General features: G+C 35.2%; 3 protein-coding genes across 4 annotated transcripts; 1 reads left to right on the top strand and 2 right to left on the bottom strand.

Annotated features, from left to right (window-relative positions):
* The first annotated feature begins 6,570 nt into the window (after positions 1 to 6,570).
* Positions 6,571 to 9,620, top strand: LOC145057867 (vacuolar-processing enzyme-like). 2 transcript variants are annotated; one of them, XM_079005777.1, is made up of 7 exons: positions 6,571 to 6,825; positions 7,671 to 7,835; positions 7,926 to 8,082; positions 8,184 to 8,269; positions 8,356 to 8,555; positions 8,634 to 8,682; positions 8,761 to 9,620. In XM_079005777.1, exons 1-7 carry the CDS (start codon positions 6,631 to 6,633, stop codon positions 9,358 to 9,360), a joined length of 1,452 nt encoding a protein of 483 aa, XP_078861903.1. In that variant the 5' UTR covers positions 6,571 to 6,630; the 3' UTR covers positions 9,361 to 9,620. The 2 variants fall into 2 exon arrangements, with proteins under 2 accessions (XP_078861903.1, XP_078861904.1); XM_079005778.1 differs by lacking the exon at positions 6,571 to 6,825 and adding an exon at positions 6,864 to 7,161.
* LOC145057868 (protein neprosin-like) lies at positions 9,370 to 12,615 on the bottom strand. Its single transcript, XM_079005779.1, has 8 exons — positions 12,556 to 12,615; positions 12,253 to 12,358; positions 11,948 to 12,034; positions 11,612 to 11,872; positions 11,032 to 11,193; positions 10,837 to 10,890; positions 10,502 to 10,648; positions 9,370 to 10,191 (listed from the first exon to the last, which is right to left on the bottom strand). Exons 4-8 carry the CDS (start codon positions 11,870 to 11,872, stop codon positions 9,811 to 9,813), a joined length of 1,005 nt encoding a protein of 334 aa, XP_078861905.1. The 5' UTR covers positions 11,948 to 12,034; positions 12,253 to 12,358; positions 12,556 to 12,615; the 3' UTR covers positions 9,370 to 9,810.
* Positions 12,616 to 12,720: 105 nt separating this feature from the next.
* Positions 12,721 to 15,756, bottom strand: LOC145057865 (protein EARLY FLOWERING 3-like). The gene is made up of 5 exons (XM_079005776.1): positions 15,293 to 15,756; positions 14,796 to 15,021; positions 14,022 to 14,719; positions 13,871 to 13,922; positions 12,721 to 13,779 (listed from the first exon to the last, which is right to left on the bottom strand). The coding sequence occupies exons 2-5, from the start codon at positions 15,006 to 15,008 to the stop codon at positions 12,904 to 12,906; spliced, it is 1,839 nt and encodes a 612-aa protein (XP_078861902.1). The 5' UTR covers positions 15,009 to 15,021; positions 15,293 to 15,756; the 3' UTR covers positions 12,721 to 12,903.
* Positions 15,757 to 18,762: the final 3,006 nt, after the last annotated feature.

Raw genomic sequence — 18,762 nt, 5'->3', positions numbered from 1 at the left:
AATGAACTTTCTAGGATTAGACACCATCATGGCATATTCTTCACCGGTTAGATCGTAGTCAGCAAGATCCAATTCCTCCTCTTCTTCAACTGAACTCTTCCCTTTTGAAACAAGGGCTAACGAACCCAAACTGGAAACCACATTCGTTTCCTTAGATAGTGCATTTTCATGGGATTTCAAAATTCCCACCAGTTTCGCTAGAGAATACGATTTGAATTGTTCATGTGCTTTAACAGTGGATACGACAGCCACCATTCAAATCTCAGACCGTTCATGAATGTAACCTTTTGTTCTATAACCTTCCTTTCGATCCCATGCTTTATCATCTTACTTAAAAGATGATTAAAGCGATCAAAAGCCTGAACCAGTTTCTCTTCGGGCTTCTGTTTGAAATCACCAAATTCAGAAAGCAAAAGAGTTTGAATGGAATGTTCCCGATCTTCATCAGTGGAATACAATTCTTTTAGCATGTCCCATATCTCTTTAGCAGTAGCGCACGAACTCACCAAACGGAACGTATCTGACTGCAGAGCAAACCTAATCATCCTCAAGGCCTTGATGTTGCATTGAAACTTTTCCTTATCGTCTTGAGGAACATCTTTTACATCGTTAACAAGCTGATTGTACTCCTTCTGAGTTTTGACAATCTTTGAGGTGCTTGAGTGACTGAATGGGCCAACAGTGATTGCTTCCCAGATCAAGTACCCATTATCTTCCGATCCAATCACATAATCTTTAAAATGATGCGTCCAAACTTCATAATCTTGAGTATACAATATTGGAATCCTTGTAGTTGAACCAATGCTATCAGAGATGTTGATCGGATTGGATTGAGAATCATCCATGGACACTGTGGTTGCGTTTGATCGATTACCTCTTTAAAGACCAGACTTGTAATTTTATCAATTAGAGTAAGATTGATGATTAATGAGATACGTCAATATAGAATGACGGCTCAATTAATATCAATCAATGCGGAATTAAAACCCTAATAACTTCTTCGACAGAAGAGATGTGTATGAATTACACAGTCTCCTGCTCTGATACCAATTGATGAGAATAAATCTCTGATTGATTAGATCTTTCACAGGTAAAGGACTAAGATCAAACAAAACAAAAACAATAATACGATGAACACATAATAGAATCAATGTTGTGCTTATGATTCAAATATAGTCACGCCTCAGCAGAGCTCGATGAAGAACTTTCACTGTAGAGGCGAGCTAGGGTTTACAAAAATTCAATAAGGAAAATAATAAAAGCGTTAACTACAAAGACTGCATGCATGCAGCTTAAATACTAAACCCTAGGATAAAATAAGCACGGTTGGACAGGCCCAAACCGGCAACCAAAACTGAGCTAAGGACCGAGCCCATAACGCAACACTATAAGCCCAACAACAATATTAATTCCAAATTAATTTTTGATCAATACTAATTAAATAATATGATTTCATATTAATATACTAGAACTTATAACATATTAATTAATCATGAATATCCTCTTCTCAAAAGTCCATCCTTACAAATTGTTTCGGTGTCATGCAACCCAAATGGACCATGCTACTCTCGGGTCAAGTACATATCAATTATAGTTATGGGCTCAGACACTAAATCCAACAATGGTCATTAGTGTAAAGGGGAAATCAGTTGTGCCTTTGGCACGTCATCCAGGTCTGTCGAGGAGTATTTCCCTGTTGGGTTGAGGACCATTGGGGTCCATAGCAGAGTCGGGCTTGTATAGCTCTAGGCGGGTGGGACCCGTAAGCAAGGTAACTCTGTGATATAGAAGGGTGTGAACCATGGGCAAGGCCCATGTGATTTTGGCAATATAGGTGAGACTTGGTCGAGGTCGTTGAGTCAAGGATTTGGATCTTGAGTCGCAGGATTAGATGGTGGTTAGTGTGTGACGCAGAGAGGTTTAAAGGTTGGGTAGCCTTGTTATTTAGACTCTCTGGAACCTGGTGGTTGGACCAGGTGCGAGACTGGTAGTCTCAGCATTGGTTTGGGAACATTTATATCTCGGCCTAGCAAGGGTTGTCATTATCAGAAGGTCTTGGGTGAAATGCAAGTGTAAATCTGTGGATCTCGGGTTATGAGTTTAGTATCGGGTTGGATTTTTGGGTATGATCTCGAGTCGGGTAACGCAAGTGTTTTGTGTAGAATTTTTGTTTCCGTGGGCTGAGGATCGGGGCATCTATGTGTCGAGGGAATCGATCGAAGGGTTCAAGGGTAATGAACGGATTCATTTTTTATGATAAATCAAGTTCTTGTGTTGTGACTTGGAATGGTTCTATTGGTAAAGGGCATCAAGATGAGTGAAGGTGGTATTATTGATTTGGAACTCGAGTGTGGTGTTACTCTGAGGAGATGGTAGGTCACTTGCAGATGGGTTTGGATAATCTCAAATTAAATGACTTGATCATATTGCGCATCTCTCGTCTGAGTCTAACTGTTGCAGGGATGAGTCTCCTACTTGAAGGATTATCTAAGCCTTGGTCAAGTATAAGTGATCTACAGAGATAATTGGTCAGTGATTCTGTTTCTAATGGGAATCTCTAATATCAGAAGCTGAGTAGTCAGTTAGGAAATTAATGGAATGAATTCAACAATGGGTCGGTATGGACAGTCTGTCAGGGATTCAGACCATCTCAAGACTTCAGATGTCAGATTGAGTAAATGTGTTTATGTTGCAAGGCATTCGTTCACCCTCGGGTTGTAGAGCCTTGCGAGGGTTGGTTTTGGTTTCCTTGGGAAGGCCGGGGTATGCTCGGGGTTGTGGCCGTATTAGGAATGGAAAGGAATGATTTCAGACAACAAGTATATCTATCAAGAAATCACATAACTTTACTCAAATAATACTATGAGATTCAGGCCCCACCCACACTCATCTACTAACATATCACATATACGGGCCGGCGTTGGTGCCTTTGACCCGTTCCTACTGAAAGGGAACTCACCTCGCATGACTGACTGCTGAAACCTTGAGTGAGGAATCCCTGTCTGATGCTCCGGCGACTCTCCGGCTATCACTTCCATAACAACACTTAATCAAAATCTCCTTCTTAGGGTAAAATGACCATTTTACCCCTGGTCAAAGTCAACATCCTGGTTAAAGTCAAAGTCAAGGTCAACTCCTAGTCAACCCCAACTCGTCGAGTCATCTCCCAACTCGGTGAGTTCATGAACAACTCAGACACGTGGCCAACTAAGTCAACTCGTCGAGTCCCTTAACCAACTCGTCGAGTTCTTCTTGTCATAAAGATCGGGACAACCCGCTTCAACTTGTCAAGTCTTTTCCTGGACTCGTCGAGTTCCCCTTTCTGATTGAGCCATCTCAATGGATTAAGCTCCTACCTTTCAGATCTATACTCCTAACTTCATCTACATATTGTAAATACATTCTTAAGGGTAAAGTTTCCATCTTTACCCGTCCTTAGTCCCTCTTAATGGGTTTAACCCAAGCCCTAACTTCTCTAAAGCATGAATCTTGGTCCACAAGCCATAACACCCTAACCAAGGAAAGATACACTAGATATAGGCTTTTAACATCTGTTGGACACATAAAGTCCCAAGCTTGCCTTCCATGCATGGTCTTTTAGGGCTAAAAAGGCCATGAACTTGCTTATATGCTTGCATGGGGCTTCCATGATCACAAAGTTTGCACCTTTATGCCATGGAACCCTTCCTAGATCCTAGATCTGAGATATAAGTCACTTGGGACGTCCCAATCCCAAAGACCAAGGTTCTTGAACCAAAACCTTCATAAAATGGAAACAATTAGATCTAAGAGAAGAATGATCAAGTTAGAGACTTGATTACCAGAAAATGTAGCAAATGGAGTGTAGTTCCTAGATCTACTTCTTCCCCCTTGAGCCTTCTATCTTCTTCTTCTTCCATAATCTTCAAAAAGCACAAATAACACTCAAAATGGAAAGAAATAGCTCAAGATCACTCAATGTGGATTAGGGTTTGGATGTGATGGAGGTTGGGATGGAGGCCAGATATGATGCTTAAATAGGGTTCAAACCCTAAAGATTAGGGTTTCATCCAGCCTGTCCTACTCGTCGATTCAGGGCTGCGACTCGTCGAGTAGCTCACTTAAAACCCACGCATATATTGCCTTTTACTCAACGAGTTAGGGCCACCAACTCGTCGAGTAGCCCTTCAAAAATGAATAAATAAATAAATTAAGTTCATACCAGGAACCAGAAGTTACACATTTGCGGAAAATATTTAAGAGGTGAGAAGTAATAAATTGAAGAAAAATATGAAATCCTGACACGAACACATAAAAACGCTTTGAAAATTTATAGCATTTTTTGTTTTTTATATTTTTTTTTGTATCAAGAAAATACTTGTACTATTGCGTTTATATATTAGTAAATAAAAATGAGTTTTTTATATATAATTTACTTATGAATATTATAATATAAGAAATATACATATAGGCACTTAAAACGTTGATTTTTTTGGGTTAAACAATTTAATAGTTTTTTTTTAATATTCTAAGTTTTTTTTAATTTATTGTTTTTTTTTAAATTTACTTTTTTTAAAAAAATTACAATTTTTTTAAAATTCATGTTTTCTAAAAAAATAATAATCTACACTTTTTGAAAAAAAAAATCAAAAAAATTGATTTATTTTGTTAATTTTTAGACCCTTTTTAATAGTATTTTGAATAACACAAGGAATTAAACATTAAATAAGATTGATAAGATGACGAGCCCTTAATGAATTAACTTTGATCTAACGTTCCATCTTTAGTCTCGGATTCTAAGAAAACTATGAGTTCTCAACGAATCTCTCATATATGATTTTGAAAATAATAAAACATGTTTTTGAAATCTGAAGAACAATCCAAAATTTTGAAAAAATAATGAAATTAAACATTTTGAATTTAAGGATTAAAATATTTTTTAAAAAAATATTTAGTATAAATGAAAAAAACATTTCGTAATTTCGAATTTGATAATTATTAACTTATATTACCATTTACCTATATACATTTTATAATAATATGATATTTTTATGTTATCTTAATAAAATACCTTCGGTCTCCAATAATTACTCCTATAATTATTTTTTAGAAAACTAAATAATATATTAAAATATCTTACCGGTAAGCGGTAGCATGCGGGAGAAGTTAAAATGTACAAGAAACCCACTTCAAATGGGCCCCGCGACGCCATTTTAATACCCTCTTATTCAATTAGCGGACCTCAATTACCCACAACTCTACATCATCACAAAAGATATTTAATGGCCCTACATGTTACACATCACCCCCTTCGTCTCTCAATTATGACAACTTTGTGGTGTTTTATTTTATGACAACTTTGTGTGAAGTTGTTTGATGTTATTATTCATATATATTAGTTTGTATTTGATATTTCACATTTAAACTGTTTTCTATTTATTATTTATTTATATGCAATGTTTAAAAATCAGTTGAATCAGTTTGGTGGCTAGCCTTCGGTTCGATCGGTTCAATCTAGCTTTCATAATTCTTATATATTTTTTATTTTTTTACGTACATACTGACATTGGTGTGCATTGATTTCGAGTTGTATACACTCTGGTTAACCTGATCGATTAAGTTATGCAATTTGTTTTAGAAATAAGTTGTTTTTTAATGGGCTAAATGAAATTTAATTATCCAAGTCTAATAAAACAGTTTTTTACCGATTTTATTACTTCGGTTCAACCCGTTTTTTAGAAGGAACAGTCCGGTTTGATCTCATATAAAAATTGACATAAAACTGATTATTGTTGAACCGCACTCATCCCCGATTTTTGGTCCGACCGGTTCAACCGACCAATTTAAACTTGATATTAAAACATTGTTTATAGGTGGTTGATTTGAATTAATACCTATTTACCTAATAAGTAATTTATCAATCATTTTCCCATTATTTCTATTGTTATCGACATCATTTTTAACATCTTCTACAATTATAATAATAATAAACATATTCAAACATTTACAGTTGAGTATAAAACAAACAACTTTAATGATTGTATATTCAGACTTTACCACTATCTACTTTAGTAAGAAACTATCCTTTAATCTGTTTTTTTAATAACAATTAAGTTATTTATTTTTTTCTTATAAAACCTATAATTTGTTGTTTCTTTTTTACATATGTTTTTAATTAAAAAGTATTTTAAATATATAATTATAAGTTAAAGACTGTCATTAAATAATATGTCAGATCAAATATTATATTATTAAAGCAAAAAAAAAAAAGAGTTTCTTTTCTCTTTTGAGTTTAGATGTAAAGTGGGTCTTGGGAATATTTTTGGTACGTTGGTAGGTTGTCCCCCATTCTTTACAAATTTCAATTCAAGAATACGAGGGACTAAATTGTCACAATACAAAAGTCGAAGACCTCCGATGCAAATTTGAAATATTAAACAAAGCTTCCCGTATAGAAACAAATACAGATATCGTATAGTATGCATTGAGTGGTTGTAACTTGTACATGTAGCCGCCACACTAAATCCGACATGAGAGCTCCGATTGGGTGCAGTAGTATCCATACGTCTATATAATACACCCTCAGCCTCATCACCTGAAGAACATTGCTAACAATCCTTTCAGAGAATATTCTCTTCGTCGACGACCAAAATGAGTCGTTACGTCATCTGTTTACTTGCTTTCTCGATCATCGCAGTTGTCCATGGCCGTGAATTGGCTGATGATCTTCTCAGGTTGCCGTCGGAAAAGCTTGATTTCTTCGACGCTGGAAAGGACGACTCCGTTGGTACCAGATGGGCCGTCTTGCTTGCTGGATCTAATGGTTACTGGAACTACAGGCATCAGGTAATCGTAGTAAACAGGATATTAAATGCTTGAATTTTGCATTTTTAGTTTTTCCTTGATAGGTTACGAATTACGATCAGTTTGTCGTCGTCGTTACTTACTCTACCTGTTCCAGAAGAGCCACAAACTTTAATTCTTCAAATTTAATCAGAAAATTTTCTAATTATATCTAACATAAGGATGATGATTCTGTTAGATTTGTTACTGAATCCATATAGATATCAATTTTTTCCTTGGGGAGCATAAAGCATTCAATTCGACTTAGAAAAGTAACGTGTTAAAGGAATATTCAGTCAAAATTTTGTCTGGGGTCAGCAGGAACTGTGCTTGAGCAAGGTTAGGGGATTCATAATGATTGATTTTTAACAAGTTATTTACTGCTTACTTTTGTCCGATTATGTATTTTGTTTGATTGAACATTTGAAAAGTTTTTGTGGATTCCGGTAAGTAATTATTTGAACTCTGTCTCTATGCTAGCAAGTTGCTTGTCTTTATATAAATTTAAACATGGTTTGATCATGGAACCTTTTAGGAATTATGGAAGCTATACAAAAAAACAAATTCCCAGATAAAAATCATCAAATCTTGAGATCCATTTGCTCATTTAATCTAAGAAATAAAAACCTCCTTATTTTGCTTTCAACAAGCTTCTTAGTGTATGAAGTCAACTTCTATACAAGATCAACTAAACTTTTCCCTTGTTTGTATGTGGTTCAAGAAAGTTAGTTTGTTACTGTATGCAATAGGATGACCTCATTGAAGCTTTCACTTTTCTATATTTGTCCTTGAGAAATTACAAGCCTCACTTGTATTTAAATCTTTTCTATTTATGTTAATGACTCCAGGCAGATGTATGTCATGCATATCAAATCTTAAGAAACGGTGGTGTGAAGGAAGAAAACATTGTTGTTTTCATGTATGATGACATTGCATATAATAGAGAGAATCCCAGACAAGGTGTCATAATCAACAGCCCAGATGGTGATGACGTTTATCATGGAGTACCCAAGGTTGGTTTTTTTTTTTTTTTATCATCATCCATTCACAATATCATATATATTATGAGATCATAATATAATTGAAAAACTAAAATGAAACAGGATTACACTGGGAAAGATGTGAATGTTGACAACTTTTTTGCTGTTTTACTCGGTGATAAATCCAAAGTCAAAGGTGGAAGTGGAAAGGTTGTAGATAGCGGCCCAAATGATCGCATTTTTGTTTACTACACCGATCATGGTGGTCCTGGTGTTCTTGGTAAGTTACTATTTTACCCTTACATTTTAACAACCAATTCTTCATAGAGGATAAAAGAAGGGCAAAAAGGTAAAATTAAATTATTTTGTATTCTTTCTCAGGGATGCCAACAAATCCTTACATGTATGCAAATGATCTTAACGAGGTCTTGAAACAAAAGCATGCTTCTGGAACATACAAAAGCTTGGTAATTTTTTAAAAAACTTGTTTTCATATTATGTATAAATATATATACTTGATAGATGTTAATCCTGATTTTTTAAAAATGTTCAGGTTTTTTACCTTGAAGCTTGTGAGGCTGGAAGTATATTCGAGGGTCTTCTTCCACAAGGTTTAAATATCTATGCAACCACAGCCTCTGGCCCTGATGAAAGCAGCTGGGGTACCTACTGTCCTGGGGAGTACCCTAGCCCACCTCTAGAGTATGACACGTGTCTTGGTGACCTGTACAGTGTTGCCTGGATGGAAGATTGGTATGTTTTTAAAATTTACAGTTATACCCTTTTTACTAAAAGAAAACTAATTCTTTCTATCTCTCTTGTTGCTTACAGTGATGTACACAATCTGCGAACAGAAACTATCAGACAGCAATATAAATTGGTAAAGTTATTTTACTAATTTATACACTTTGGTAAACTTTTTTTTTACACATGATTCATTTTTATTTATTTATTTTAGGTTAAAGAAAGAACATCAAGTGACAACTCTTATTATGGATCCCATGTGATGCAATATGGTGACTTACCACTTAGCCAAGATAGCCTCTACTTATATATGGGCACCAATCCAGCAAATGAAAACTTCACTTTTACTGAAGAAAACTCGATATATAAATCACCCAAATCTGTCAACCAGCGTGATGCTGATCTTTTACATTTCTGGCATAAGTTCCGGAAGGCTCCGGAAGGTTCCGAAAGGAAAATGGAAGCTCAGAGAAAGTTCAGTGAAGCCATGTCACACAGAATACACTTAGACACCAGCGTACAGCTCATCGCCAAGGTTTTGTTTGGACTAGAAAAGGGTCCTCAGGTGTTGAACACCATCCGATCTTCCGGAACACCTCTAGTTGATGACTGGACCTGCCTTAAAACATTCGTAAGGACATTTGAGACACATTGTGGGTCCCTATCACAGTATGGAATGAAACACATGAGGTCATTTGCTAATTTATGTAATGCTGGAATCACAAATCAACAGATGGCTGATGCATCATCACAAGTATGCACTACATTCCCATCAAACCCTTGGAGTTCACTAACCAACGGTTTTACTGCATAAGGTGGTTGATTTTATAAAAAAAATCAAAAGGGGGTGGGCTATTAATCTATTATGATTATGTTTGTTGAAATATATATATGGTATATTAGTGGTATTAACAATATATATAGATATAGCTTCTTTGTATATAGAGACTGAAGCTTCTCATTATAGTTAATTAGGTCCACCACCACGAAAAGTTGTTATATGTTATATGTATGTAATGGTGTAATCTTTGATATGCAAATCATGTATGCATGGTCTACATGATGTTGGGAAAAGTTGAATTGTTCAAATATTGTATGCTATTTATTGAATTTGAATGTGTGGAAGTACAATGCTATAATAAGGAAAAAAAATAGGAAGTACACTGCTACATCAACACAGTTTTTGAATCGGTTAGCACTCAACCCATTTGATACAGTCTCTAAGCTATTAAATGGTTCAGTTTTATCAATCAGTCTGTAACAGTTATGGGCACCATGGGCTTCTACCAGGGCCACCATAATAAAATATAGGATCATCAACATAATCAACTTCATATAAAATATCATAACAACGATATTCATCAACAATGGTGTCGGACCATTCGGGTATCATCAAAGGTTCTGAGTTTTGTTCAACCCGCATACGTTTCATGGTCCCACAGTTCTCAAAGATTGGTGAAGGAGTGTAACCGTTGCCCATTTGTGTGGCTGTGTGGGGATGAGTCTTGACCCTGGTGCTATACACCTCGCCACCCCACTTCACCATGAGCCCATGGTGCTTTAAAAACACAAACAGCTCACCCGGCCAATACCCTATGTTGATCGACTCGCCATAGTTCACCCACCAATTGTTTGTTTTTGGATCCTATTTGTTGACATGTTTAAATTACATATTTAGGTAAAATATAAAATACCCTTTGATTACAAAATATATCATGGTTAAAAACATATCACCACTATGTCACATTGATGCTGGTTTAAAAAATATAAAATTAATTTGAGCATAAAATGTTAAAAATCTTTGAAATGTCCCAAAATCTTGTAATTTTTAATTTAAAAACCTTGTTTAACTGGACCAGAGGGTATAATGATATAATGTTAAACAAAAAAACAAACTATAGTTTTTTTATGGAATATTACCTTAATAAAATTGTTAAAAGGAATAGTGTGCAGACCTTGTAAATGTAAACGGTGATTTGGTAGGGAAGGCCCTTGGAGTTAGAGATAGGATAAATGGCCGCGCCAAGAGCTACTTCATGGCTCACTTGAACAAATCCTGGACACGTCATGTCAAAACAACCTGTTTTAATTGATCCATCGGCCTGTTAAACTTTACAAATAAGTGATGTTGTATATATTCAAAAATCAAAATTCCCTCTAGTAAAAGAAAACGAAATAGATATCTAATGCACAAATAAACTATTAATTACGAATTTCACAAAAATAAAAATGTGATGACAAGAAAAAAAAAAAAAAAAAAAAAAAAAAAAAAAAAAAAAAAAAAACTTACTGTCCAATAGACATATAAGCGAGTTTCGTGATCACCATAAACACTTGGATTTACCTGAAAAGAATATAAGTATTTTGTGAACATAACTATTTCAAAATCATCAAAAAAAAACTTATATTATTTCAGATATCTAATGAAATAATGAAAATCAGACTTAATAAGTTCTAAAAGGAACAAAAGAAAAAAAAATCTTACAGCCCATCCAGTTTCAACAATTTCAAAATCATCGACATCGCCATTTTGAATAAGAACATGTGAAGTACTATACTCGTCTTCCTTCTCAACATAAGGAGTCCACACTTTGATATCGGTTTTGGCCCCTGAGTAACTGTAACCCTGTGTGAGTACAAGTGCCACCTAATCATAAAAAAAAATAATAATAATAAATAAACATATATGATGTCAAAATATTTGTCTTTTATAACAAACAAAAATGTTTCATATAACATATAATTTTATGAAAGGCATCTTATAAAGTTAAATCCAAGACCTAAATGACCACACAAAAATTTGAGTAAAATATACTTTTAGTCTCAAAGTATAGTTTTTTTTTTTTTCAGTTTTGGTCTCAAAAAGAAATCTGTTGCAATTTTGGTATTTATATGAGATTTCTATAACGTTTTTTTATCCTTTTTTCCAATTAAAATGACTATATTTTTTACCAAAATTGTAAAATTTAGCTATATACAAAGATCAAAATATAATTTACTCCAGAAACTTAAATATCATATAGCAAAGACAACCAATAGAATTTAGTTGAAGTTGGAATACAAACCGAATGATTTGCCAAAGAGTTCCTTGGGTCCTTCAATATCGTTGTTTGATTCTTCGATTCATTAGGTCTCTTTCTCCCATAACCATGGACATTGAGAAAACGCTTATGAACTCTGCGAATTGGAATTGTTCCTTTTGGACAACTTCCACTTTTTTGCCATAGTTGTGATGTTATTGTCATCGTATTGTCATCCTTTTTAGTATCTTTAAATGTTTTTTTCATCATACTTTTCTCAATATTTAAAACGTTTGTCGGTGTCATCTAACAAAATACCACGCACGTTTTCATTATTTTGTTTCTAATTTCGTCTCAACATGCAAAAGGTAGGAAAAAAACCTGGATAGTATGATTCTTTAAAGCTGGATGTTTAAAAGCCGGTTGTTTGTAGATATCAACACAATCAATTATGTCCCCGTCTTCACTCTACATTTTCACATTGTGTATGTCAACTATGTAAGTTCAAAATGAAACAAATACAAACTCAATTTAGATCTTTTAGCTAGGCAACAATGTAAACATATCGTATTTGGATTTTTTAAAATAAACATGACATTTAGATTTTTTATTAGCAATTTATATCAGTTTTAAGAGATTCATAAGAATAACAAAAGATTGTTCTAAAAGGACTATATATAGCTTACCAAAATGCTTTTGACACCTTGCTTTTTGGAAAATGTTGTTTTTCTTGTTGTAGTAGTAGCATTGAAAAGGTTACTTTTTGGAATAGAGTCCCCCTCCACTCCGTCACTAGTTATAGAACAAGAAAGATATATTATTCCAATTGACAAAATTACCCCCAATTTCATATCCATCTATTATAGTTTCTAGTGAAAAGATGAGAGAATGGGGGCTTTTTTGTAACACAAAAGAGTGAAGTATGATTTGAAGATGCTTAGAGAGGCTAAACTTTAAAGTAGTGTTATACGTAGTTATGCATGATTCACCTTCTATATCATCCAATTCACATTCTCTTTTTCAATTTGAAAATAACCAAGAGTACCAACTACAATGCAATAAAAATACCAACATTATCAATTATACAGATGAAAATATTCGTCAATACAAAAAATAATAATACAATAAACTGATAAAGAAGACTGCATATGCTATTATGCTTTAAGCTTTGATTTGCATTCCATCATGTGTACACCTTCAAAAGCAAGCATTTTTACAACACCAAATCTTCGCATATTTACATCATTTAACGTACCCAAAAATAAACACATTTACCCAAAACTTACCACAAAATAAGCACAAAGTACAACACCGCCATATCCAAATCCCAACCCGAATCATACTTGTTTTCTTTCCTCTTGTATAGACCGAAAAATCCGTGCTACAGAAGCAGTTGCTGACCTGGCGTTATGAGGCACAACTCTAATAACACGTGGCGCCTCCTCCGCCACTCCCACCTGAGCCACCGCCGGAGCCGCCACGGGTGCCGCCGGAGGAGGAGGAGACGTCGGAAAAAGAGAAAGCGCGTTTCGATTCCATGTTTTGTCACTTCGACTGCTTGCTGTACTCGCTTGTACCTCCCTATCTTTACATGCTTTACTCTTGACCCGGGTCTGGGTCTGGGTCTGGGTCTGGGTCGAGACGGGTGGGTTGACCGGTGGCATGTTGTAAGCTGGAAAGTAGCCATGGCTAGCCGGAGGGGCGAAAGGGTGAACCCCGGTTGGACCTTCATAATGATGATCAGAAGGATGGGGGACACCATAGTTACCGAAATTAGGTCCCATCATGGGCCCACAACCACCATAAACCGGGTTCATGAACCCGGGTCCCAGGTAGGGTTTGTACACGAGTCCTTCAGATGGTGACATGACCGGAATCAACCATTGGTGTCCAGGTGGCGGATTGTAATTCCAAGAGGAAATGTCGGCAGGCGGCGGCACCGGCAACGGGTTGCCGGAAAACGGTCGGCAATAAGTTGTCTGACTGCCATTTTGAACGGTGGATAAAGAGGCTTTCCCGGGTGCATTTTCAGCTGAAAATTCTGTCTCATCATTCGGCTTCTCGAGGGCAAGGGCGTTTTCGTCATTTATGTTTTTAGGTTTTATAACATATTCAATGGGAATTTTCTTGATTGGAGTGACTTTTGGTGGTTTTGATAAATACAAATTTTCTTCAAACAGAAGTTGAGGTGATCCAGCTATTAATCTCTGAACCTGTTTTTAATTACAAGAATGAAACAATTAAGACTTCAGGGGCCGTAGTGAAAAACAGGAATAGTTCAGGGGTATTAACTAAAGATTATACCTTTATCAATCTGTGGAGCTCGAACACTTGAACAGCAAAGACTCTTTGTTGGCTGTAAAGGATAAGGGATGCAATTCGAATGAGTTTTTTTATTTAAGGAAAGATATTGTCGAGAACATGTAATTAACGGGGTTGAATTGAAAAAACTTACTTGACAATAGCTCTTCTTGCTTTCCAAAAATGTTTTTGACCAATAATCCCTACAACATCATCAGGAGAAATATCGACTCCACAAATGGAATCCACCATCGACGTCTCTGAAACAGCATCAGCATTCGTAGGATCATTATTATTAGGGCTTCTTAAAGCCTCCATTACTGGAACCGAAGTATTCTCATACCCACTAGCTTTAGATGCTTCATTTAAACCGCTGTCACCCCACAAAGTGTTATCAGCTTGTGAGTCACCTCTGTAATCCCTTAAATTCCCATTATTTGAAGCATGTCTGTGACTATAATTTGAAGATTCGTTCGTCTCCTTCAAAGGAACTTTAGGGTTTTGCCTGGACAGTTGATTTGAGGCAGATCTAGTAAAATCTTGAGAGTTTTCTTTTTGAGCTTTATTGATGATTTGTCTAGCATTCTGAACATTTGATAAACGACCTGAAAAGGCTGCTGCACCAAATGGAGTGATGCCTTCGTTTTCTCTGTTTTGATGATTTTGACTTGTTCCAGATTGTTGATCAAAGATTGGAACCCTAAAGTCGTCATCTTCTTGTCTTCTTTTATGTTCTTGTTGTTGCACACGTTGATTGTTGAGTTCAGAATGGCGATTGTCTGTCATCCTGGTTGGGTGCATTGAAGACGATTGTTGAAGTGGGGAAAACGTAGCCCTTTCATTCATGGTGCCCTAAAATCATAAGATAACCATCAATTGATATGAATCACTTCAAATCAAAGCAAAAGTTAAGTGTTTTTTAATTCACCTGTGTTGAAGATGACGGTGGAACAGAGCCATTTTGTTTAGGGTTAAAGGGCAACGCTCCGCCATTGAACCTCTGTGAAGGTATACTAAGCTGTTCGTAAAGAGCCATTTTGTTTCTAGGAGGTGCTCGTGGACCTCCTTTTTCAGTATCATTCACATGAAGCCTTGGAAACATTGGCCCCATGGTTTTTTCTTCATCTTTTCCTCTCTTCATCTTTCTCTTTCCCCTTCAAAATTCAACAACGCAATCAGGAAAAAAATAAAAAAATAAAAGGAAAACTTGAAAGGGGTTGCTTTTCAATCTCAAAGTTGATATCGATTTGAAGCTGTTTTATGATAGATGTACAGAAATTCGTAACAAAAACGGCGGATGGAACAATATCGGTGAAGAAACTGCAATACCCTAAGTTGGTATCAAATTTGCATTTGGAAAGTACCAAATCTGACAAAAAAATTGTACAAATTAGAACCTCATCCACCAAATAGAGCGAGAGATACCTTACAGATCGGAAAACAATGATCCTAACTTAAAAGAGCATTGGTTCCTCAGGAATCCCTAATATGCTGGACGTTTGATTGAAGTGATGGCAGTGAAAAATTCCCCCAAATTGAAGATGCGACACCAACCCAAAACAAACCTAATCAGGTAAAAACGGGATTTCTTCGACGGAGATCAGAATCGATGCAAACCCCACTTCTGATGAACAGAATCACGAAACCCGAAATAGCAAAATTAGGTTTTCTTGTCAACAAATCATGGATTTTGAAATAGACCCAGTTATGGAAACAAGCATAACTTATGAAATAAACAAGAATCAAATAACCAGGACTCTAGCAGATGAACCGATTGTGAAGAAGCGAGATGAACAACAGAAACCAATTGTGTTTGGTGGGGAAAAACATGGAAATTAACTACAAATTTTCCATGAAAAGGTCATATGAATAAAAGAAATGGCAAAAGTGCAAAACAAGTGGACCCAAGATTTTTGAAGATAGAATAGAATCTTTAACGCAAGTTCAGACATAAAATAGCATATCACAGGTACTAGTGGAGCCACGTCACCTACACATAACACTACCATAAATCCGTAATTAATAATCTACTTTCGTCTACATTTTTAACATAAACATCCTAATTAAAGCCTAATATCAAACCGAATCAAACCCTTAATATGGTTTTGTACAAAAATATGACCAAAATTCGGTTTGTTTTATGAGTTTTATTAGAAACCAAACCACCTATTTACCGGTTTAATAATATTTTTCTTCAAAAACTATTTTCATATAACTTCAAACACACAGATAAAAGTATAAATAAAAAGAAAATATAAAAAGATATTTAATTTCTCAAATTCAAATGCTCGAACGTGGAAGGATTGGTTCATAAACAAGCATTTGATAAAAGTTAAAGCTCTTGTAGCTTATAGTGAAAAGGAGAAAAGGAGAAATCAAAAGGTTATAACATTAATCTTAACTACTATTTGATTCATTTTGCATATTGCTGTGGCAAACTCCTTTGTACCTAAAATAAACAAAAAGTAAAAAAAAAAATTATGGAAATCTTCAGAAAAATCCTAAAATTTTAGTTTAATTTATGAAAAAATCTCAAACTAAATTTTGTTTATAGAAAAGCATAAAATACCAGCTAAAACTTCGAAAAAACCCTTTTTGGCCAGTTCCTTAGATTTAGCCGGTATTATGTCCTTTTTCGTTAGTTTGCTTAAAATATTATGACTTTTTTGAAAATTACCTGATAACCAAAATATTATGACTTTTTTGAAAATTATTATGAAATTAATGGATATTATTATTAACAAATCATTTATAAACATAACAAATATTTTTTATTATAAGCAAAGGAAATACATTTGTTTCTAATTTCTAGGAATAGAATGGTCGACTAGGTTTATTGTTTGTTGACTATTTCAAACTCCTTATGTTCCTTCTATGTATCGTTGTAGGTGTCATAATGAGATGTATTATGTACGTTTCTTCAATTAAATACAAGAGTTGATAAAATTTATTAATACACAATCAATAAGTGTCTACTTTCTATTAGGTGTGACGCTATAGGATCACATGTTATTAAAAAATATCATTACATAATGATTCTTGAACATATAGATCTATCTCTCATTTTTGAGTTTGTGGTTGATTTATGAGCTTATTTTCCCATTACTAAGTGAATCTTAAAGATCAAGAAGTTCTCTTAGTATCTTTGAAGGAAGGTTCAAGCTTAGATCCAGCAAAACTCATAAATAAGATAATATCAAGTCAACAATTTGTAATCAACTTTGTTTATCATATAAAACAACAATTATCTTAAAACTTTGACAATTATCTTGTGATTGGATGAGCATAATCACTACCATATCATAAAAATCAGATTTAATGATGTAAAACAATTTGTAGTAGTGATTCCAATCCAATCTAGGCCAAGAAAACTCGAAATTCTGCAACCATAGCCATGGACTCGATGAGTGCATGAACTGACTCGTCGAGTTGCCCTTGTTACTGAGTGGACTCGTCGAGTCAGCCAGTGGACTCGGCGAGTTCATCAGTCAGAGGCCAAAAAATCGATTTTTTTAACTTTGAAAAACAACAAGCATCAAGTATAACAGAAAACAATCCTAGGCTCTAATACCACTCTTGGGTTTTTGAGCACTATCACTCCTATGGTGCACATGCAACCCTAAATGCTTTGGATCTATGTTTTCTCTAATTATACATGCATATTTTCAGTTTTCCAAAGCATATATCCTAACTAGCATACAATTTTTCAAATGAACAATGCAACTAGTTAGATGACTTACCTTTTAGAAGGACTTGTAGTTCTTGACCTTTGAAAGCTTGAGTACCCCAAGTGTGATGCCTCTAATGGTTCACAAACACCAATATGCAAGAGGAGGCTTGAGAGGATAAGTTACTTAGCATAAAATCAATACACACTCTCCAAGAATGTTGTGGCAATATGTGTAACCGATTTTGGTCATGATGGTGTGCTTTTATAATGTAGCAAATGCTAGGGTTACACCTTGTAAACCCTAATGACCTTTCACATTATTTAGGCTCCATGGGTTAACCTTCATGGACTATCCATGTTGGTTTAGCCTACCCAAATAACCATGGATCATTAGCCTATACTATAAGTATCATTGGTTTACATAATCAACCCCTATAAATTTAATTAGTCTCTTTTGAACACAAAATTAATTCCAAATTAATTCTTGATCAATACTAATTAAATAATATAATTTCATATTAATATATTATACTTGTAATATATTAATAAATCATAAATAACCTTATTCTCAAAAGTTCATCCTATCAAATTGCACTGGTGAAGGCAATCCAAAAAGACCATGCTACAATCGGGTCAAGTACGTCCCAGTTATAGTTACGGGCTTAGCCACCAAATCCAACAAAAGTCTCAAACTTTAAGACTTTGGACGTCCAAAAAGTCCTTAATACATGGTCTTAATCCATTAAGACCTTTCTACCAAATTCATGAGACACTTCTAGCTATTAGGACTTCGTTTTTATCACTTAGGACCCTCCCTAGGGCCTGAAAGGACAACTCAAAACGTCTCAGACAAATCATGCACAACTTTGGGAGTTTTGGGACAAGAAGAGTAACAAAAAGCTAACAAAACAAGATCCACACAATACAAGAACAAAGGCTTAAGCTTTTTACCTTCTGGAGCTTCTAAATGACAAGATAAGCTCAGATATACAGGCTTGATTCACTCTCCAAACACCTTGATGTAACTTCTCCATCTTCAACCACACAAGAAACACACTCTCAGCTCACACACACGTAAAAAAGAGAAGCCAGGGTTGCCAAGAAATGATCTCAGGACTTGGAGGCTGAAGGATGGGGGTGAAGGGTCCATAATGGGGTTTAAATATCCAACAAACCCTAAAAGTTAGGGTTGCACTCGGACATACGTATGCCCTGCATACATATG

This window comes from Lactuca serriola, chromosome 6, assembly GCF_051521515.1.
Source record: "Lactuca serriola cultivar US96UC23 chromosome 6, Lser_US96UC23_V15, whole genome shotgun sequence".
NCBI lineage: Eukaryota > Viridiplantae > Streptophyta > Magnoliopsida > Asterales > Asteraceae > Lactuca > Lactuca serriola.
The sequence above is the reverse complement of the archived record's forward strand: the minus strand, read 5'-3'. Positions and strand labels throughout refer to the sequence as shown.

Coding starts and splice junctions, on each gene's coding strand:
- LOC145057867 (XM_079005777.1), top strand. CDS start 6,631: ATGAGTCGTTACGTCATCTGTTTACTTGCTTTCTCGATCATCGCAGTT. Junction 6,826..7,670: donor ACTGGAACTACAGGCATCAG/GTAATCGTAGTA, acceptor TAATGACTCCAG/GCAGATGTATGTCATGCATA. Junction 7,836..7,925: donor TTTATCATGGAGTACCCAAG/GTTGGTTTTTTT, acceptor AAAATGAAACAG/GATTACACTGGGAAAGATGT.
- LOC145057868 (XM_079005779.1), bottom strand. CDS start 11,872: ATGACACCGACAAACGTTTTAAATATTGAGAAAAGTATGATGAAAAAA. Junction 11,194..11,611: donor ACTCTTTGGCAAATCATTCG/GTTTGTATTCCA, acceptor TTTTATGATTAG/GTGGCACTTGTACTCACACA. Junction 10,649..10,836: donor GCTTATATGTCTATTGGACA/GTAAGTTTTTTT, acceptor AAAGTTTAACAG/GCCGATGGATCAATTAAAAC.
- LOC145057865 (XM_079005776.1), bottom strand. CDS start 15,008: ATGAAGAGAGGAAAAGATGAAGAAAAAACCATGGGGCCAATGTTTCCA. Junction 13,923..14,021: donor GCAAGAAGAGCTATTGTCAA/GTAAGTTTTTTC, acceptor TATCCTTTACAG/CCAACAAAGAGTCTTTGCTG. Junction 13,780..13,870: donor AGCTCCACAGATTGATAAAG/GTATAATCTTTA, acceptor AATTAAAAACAG/GTTCAGAGATTAATAGCTGG.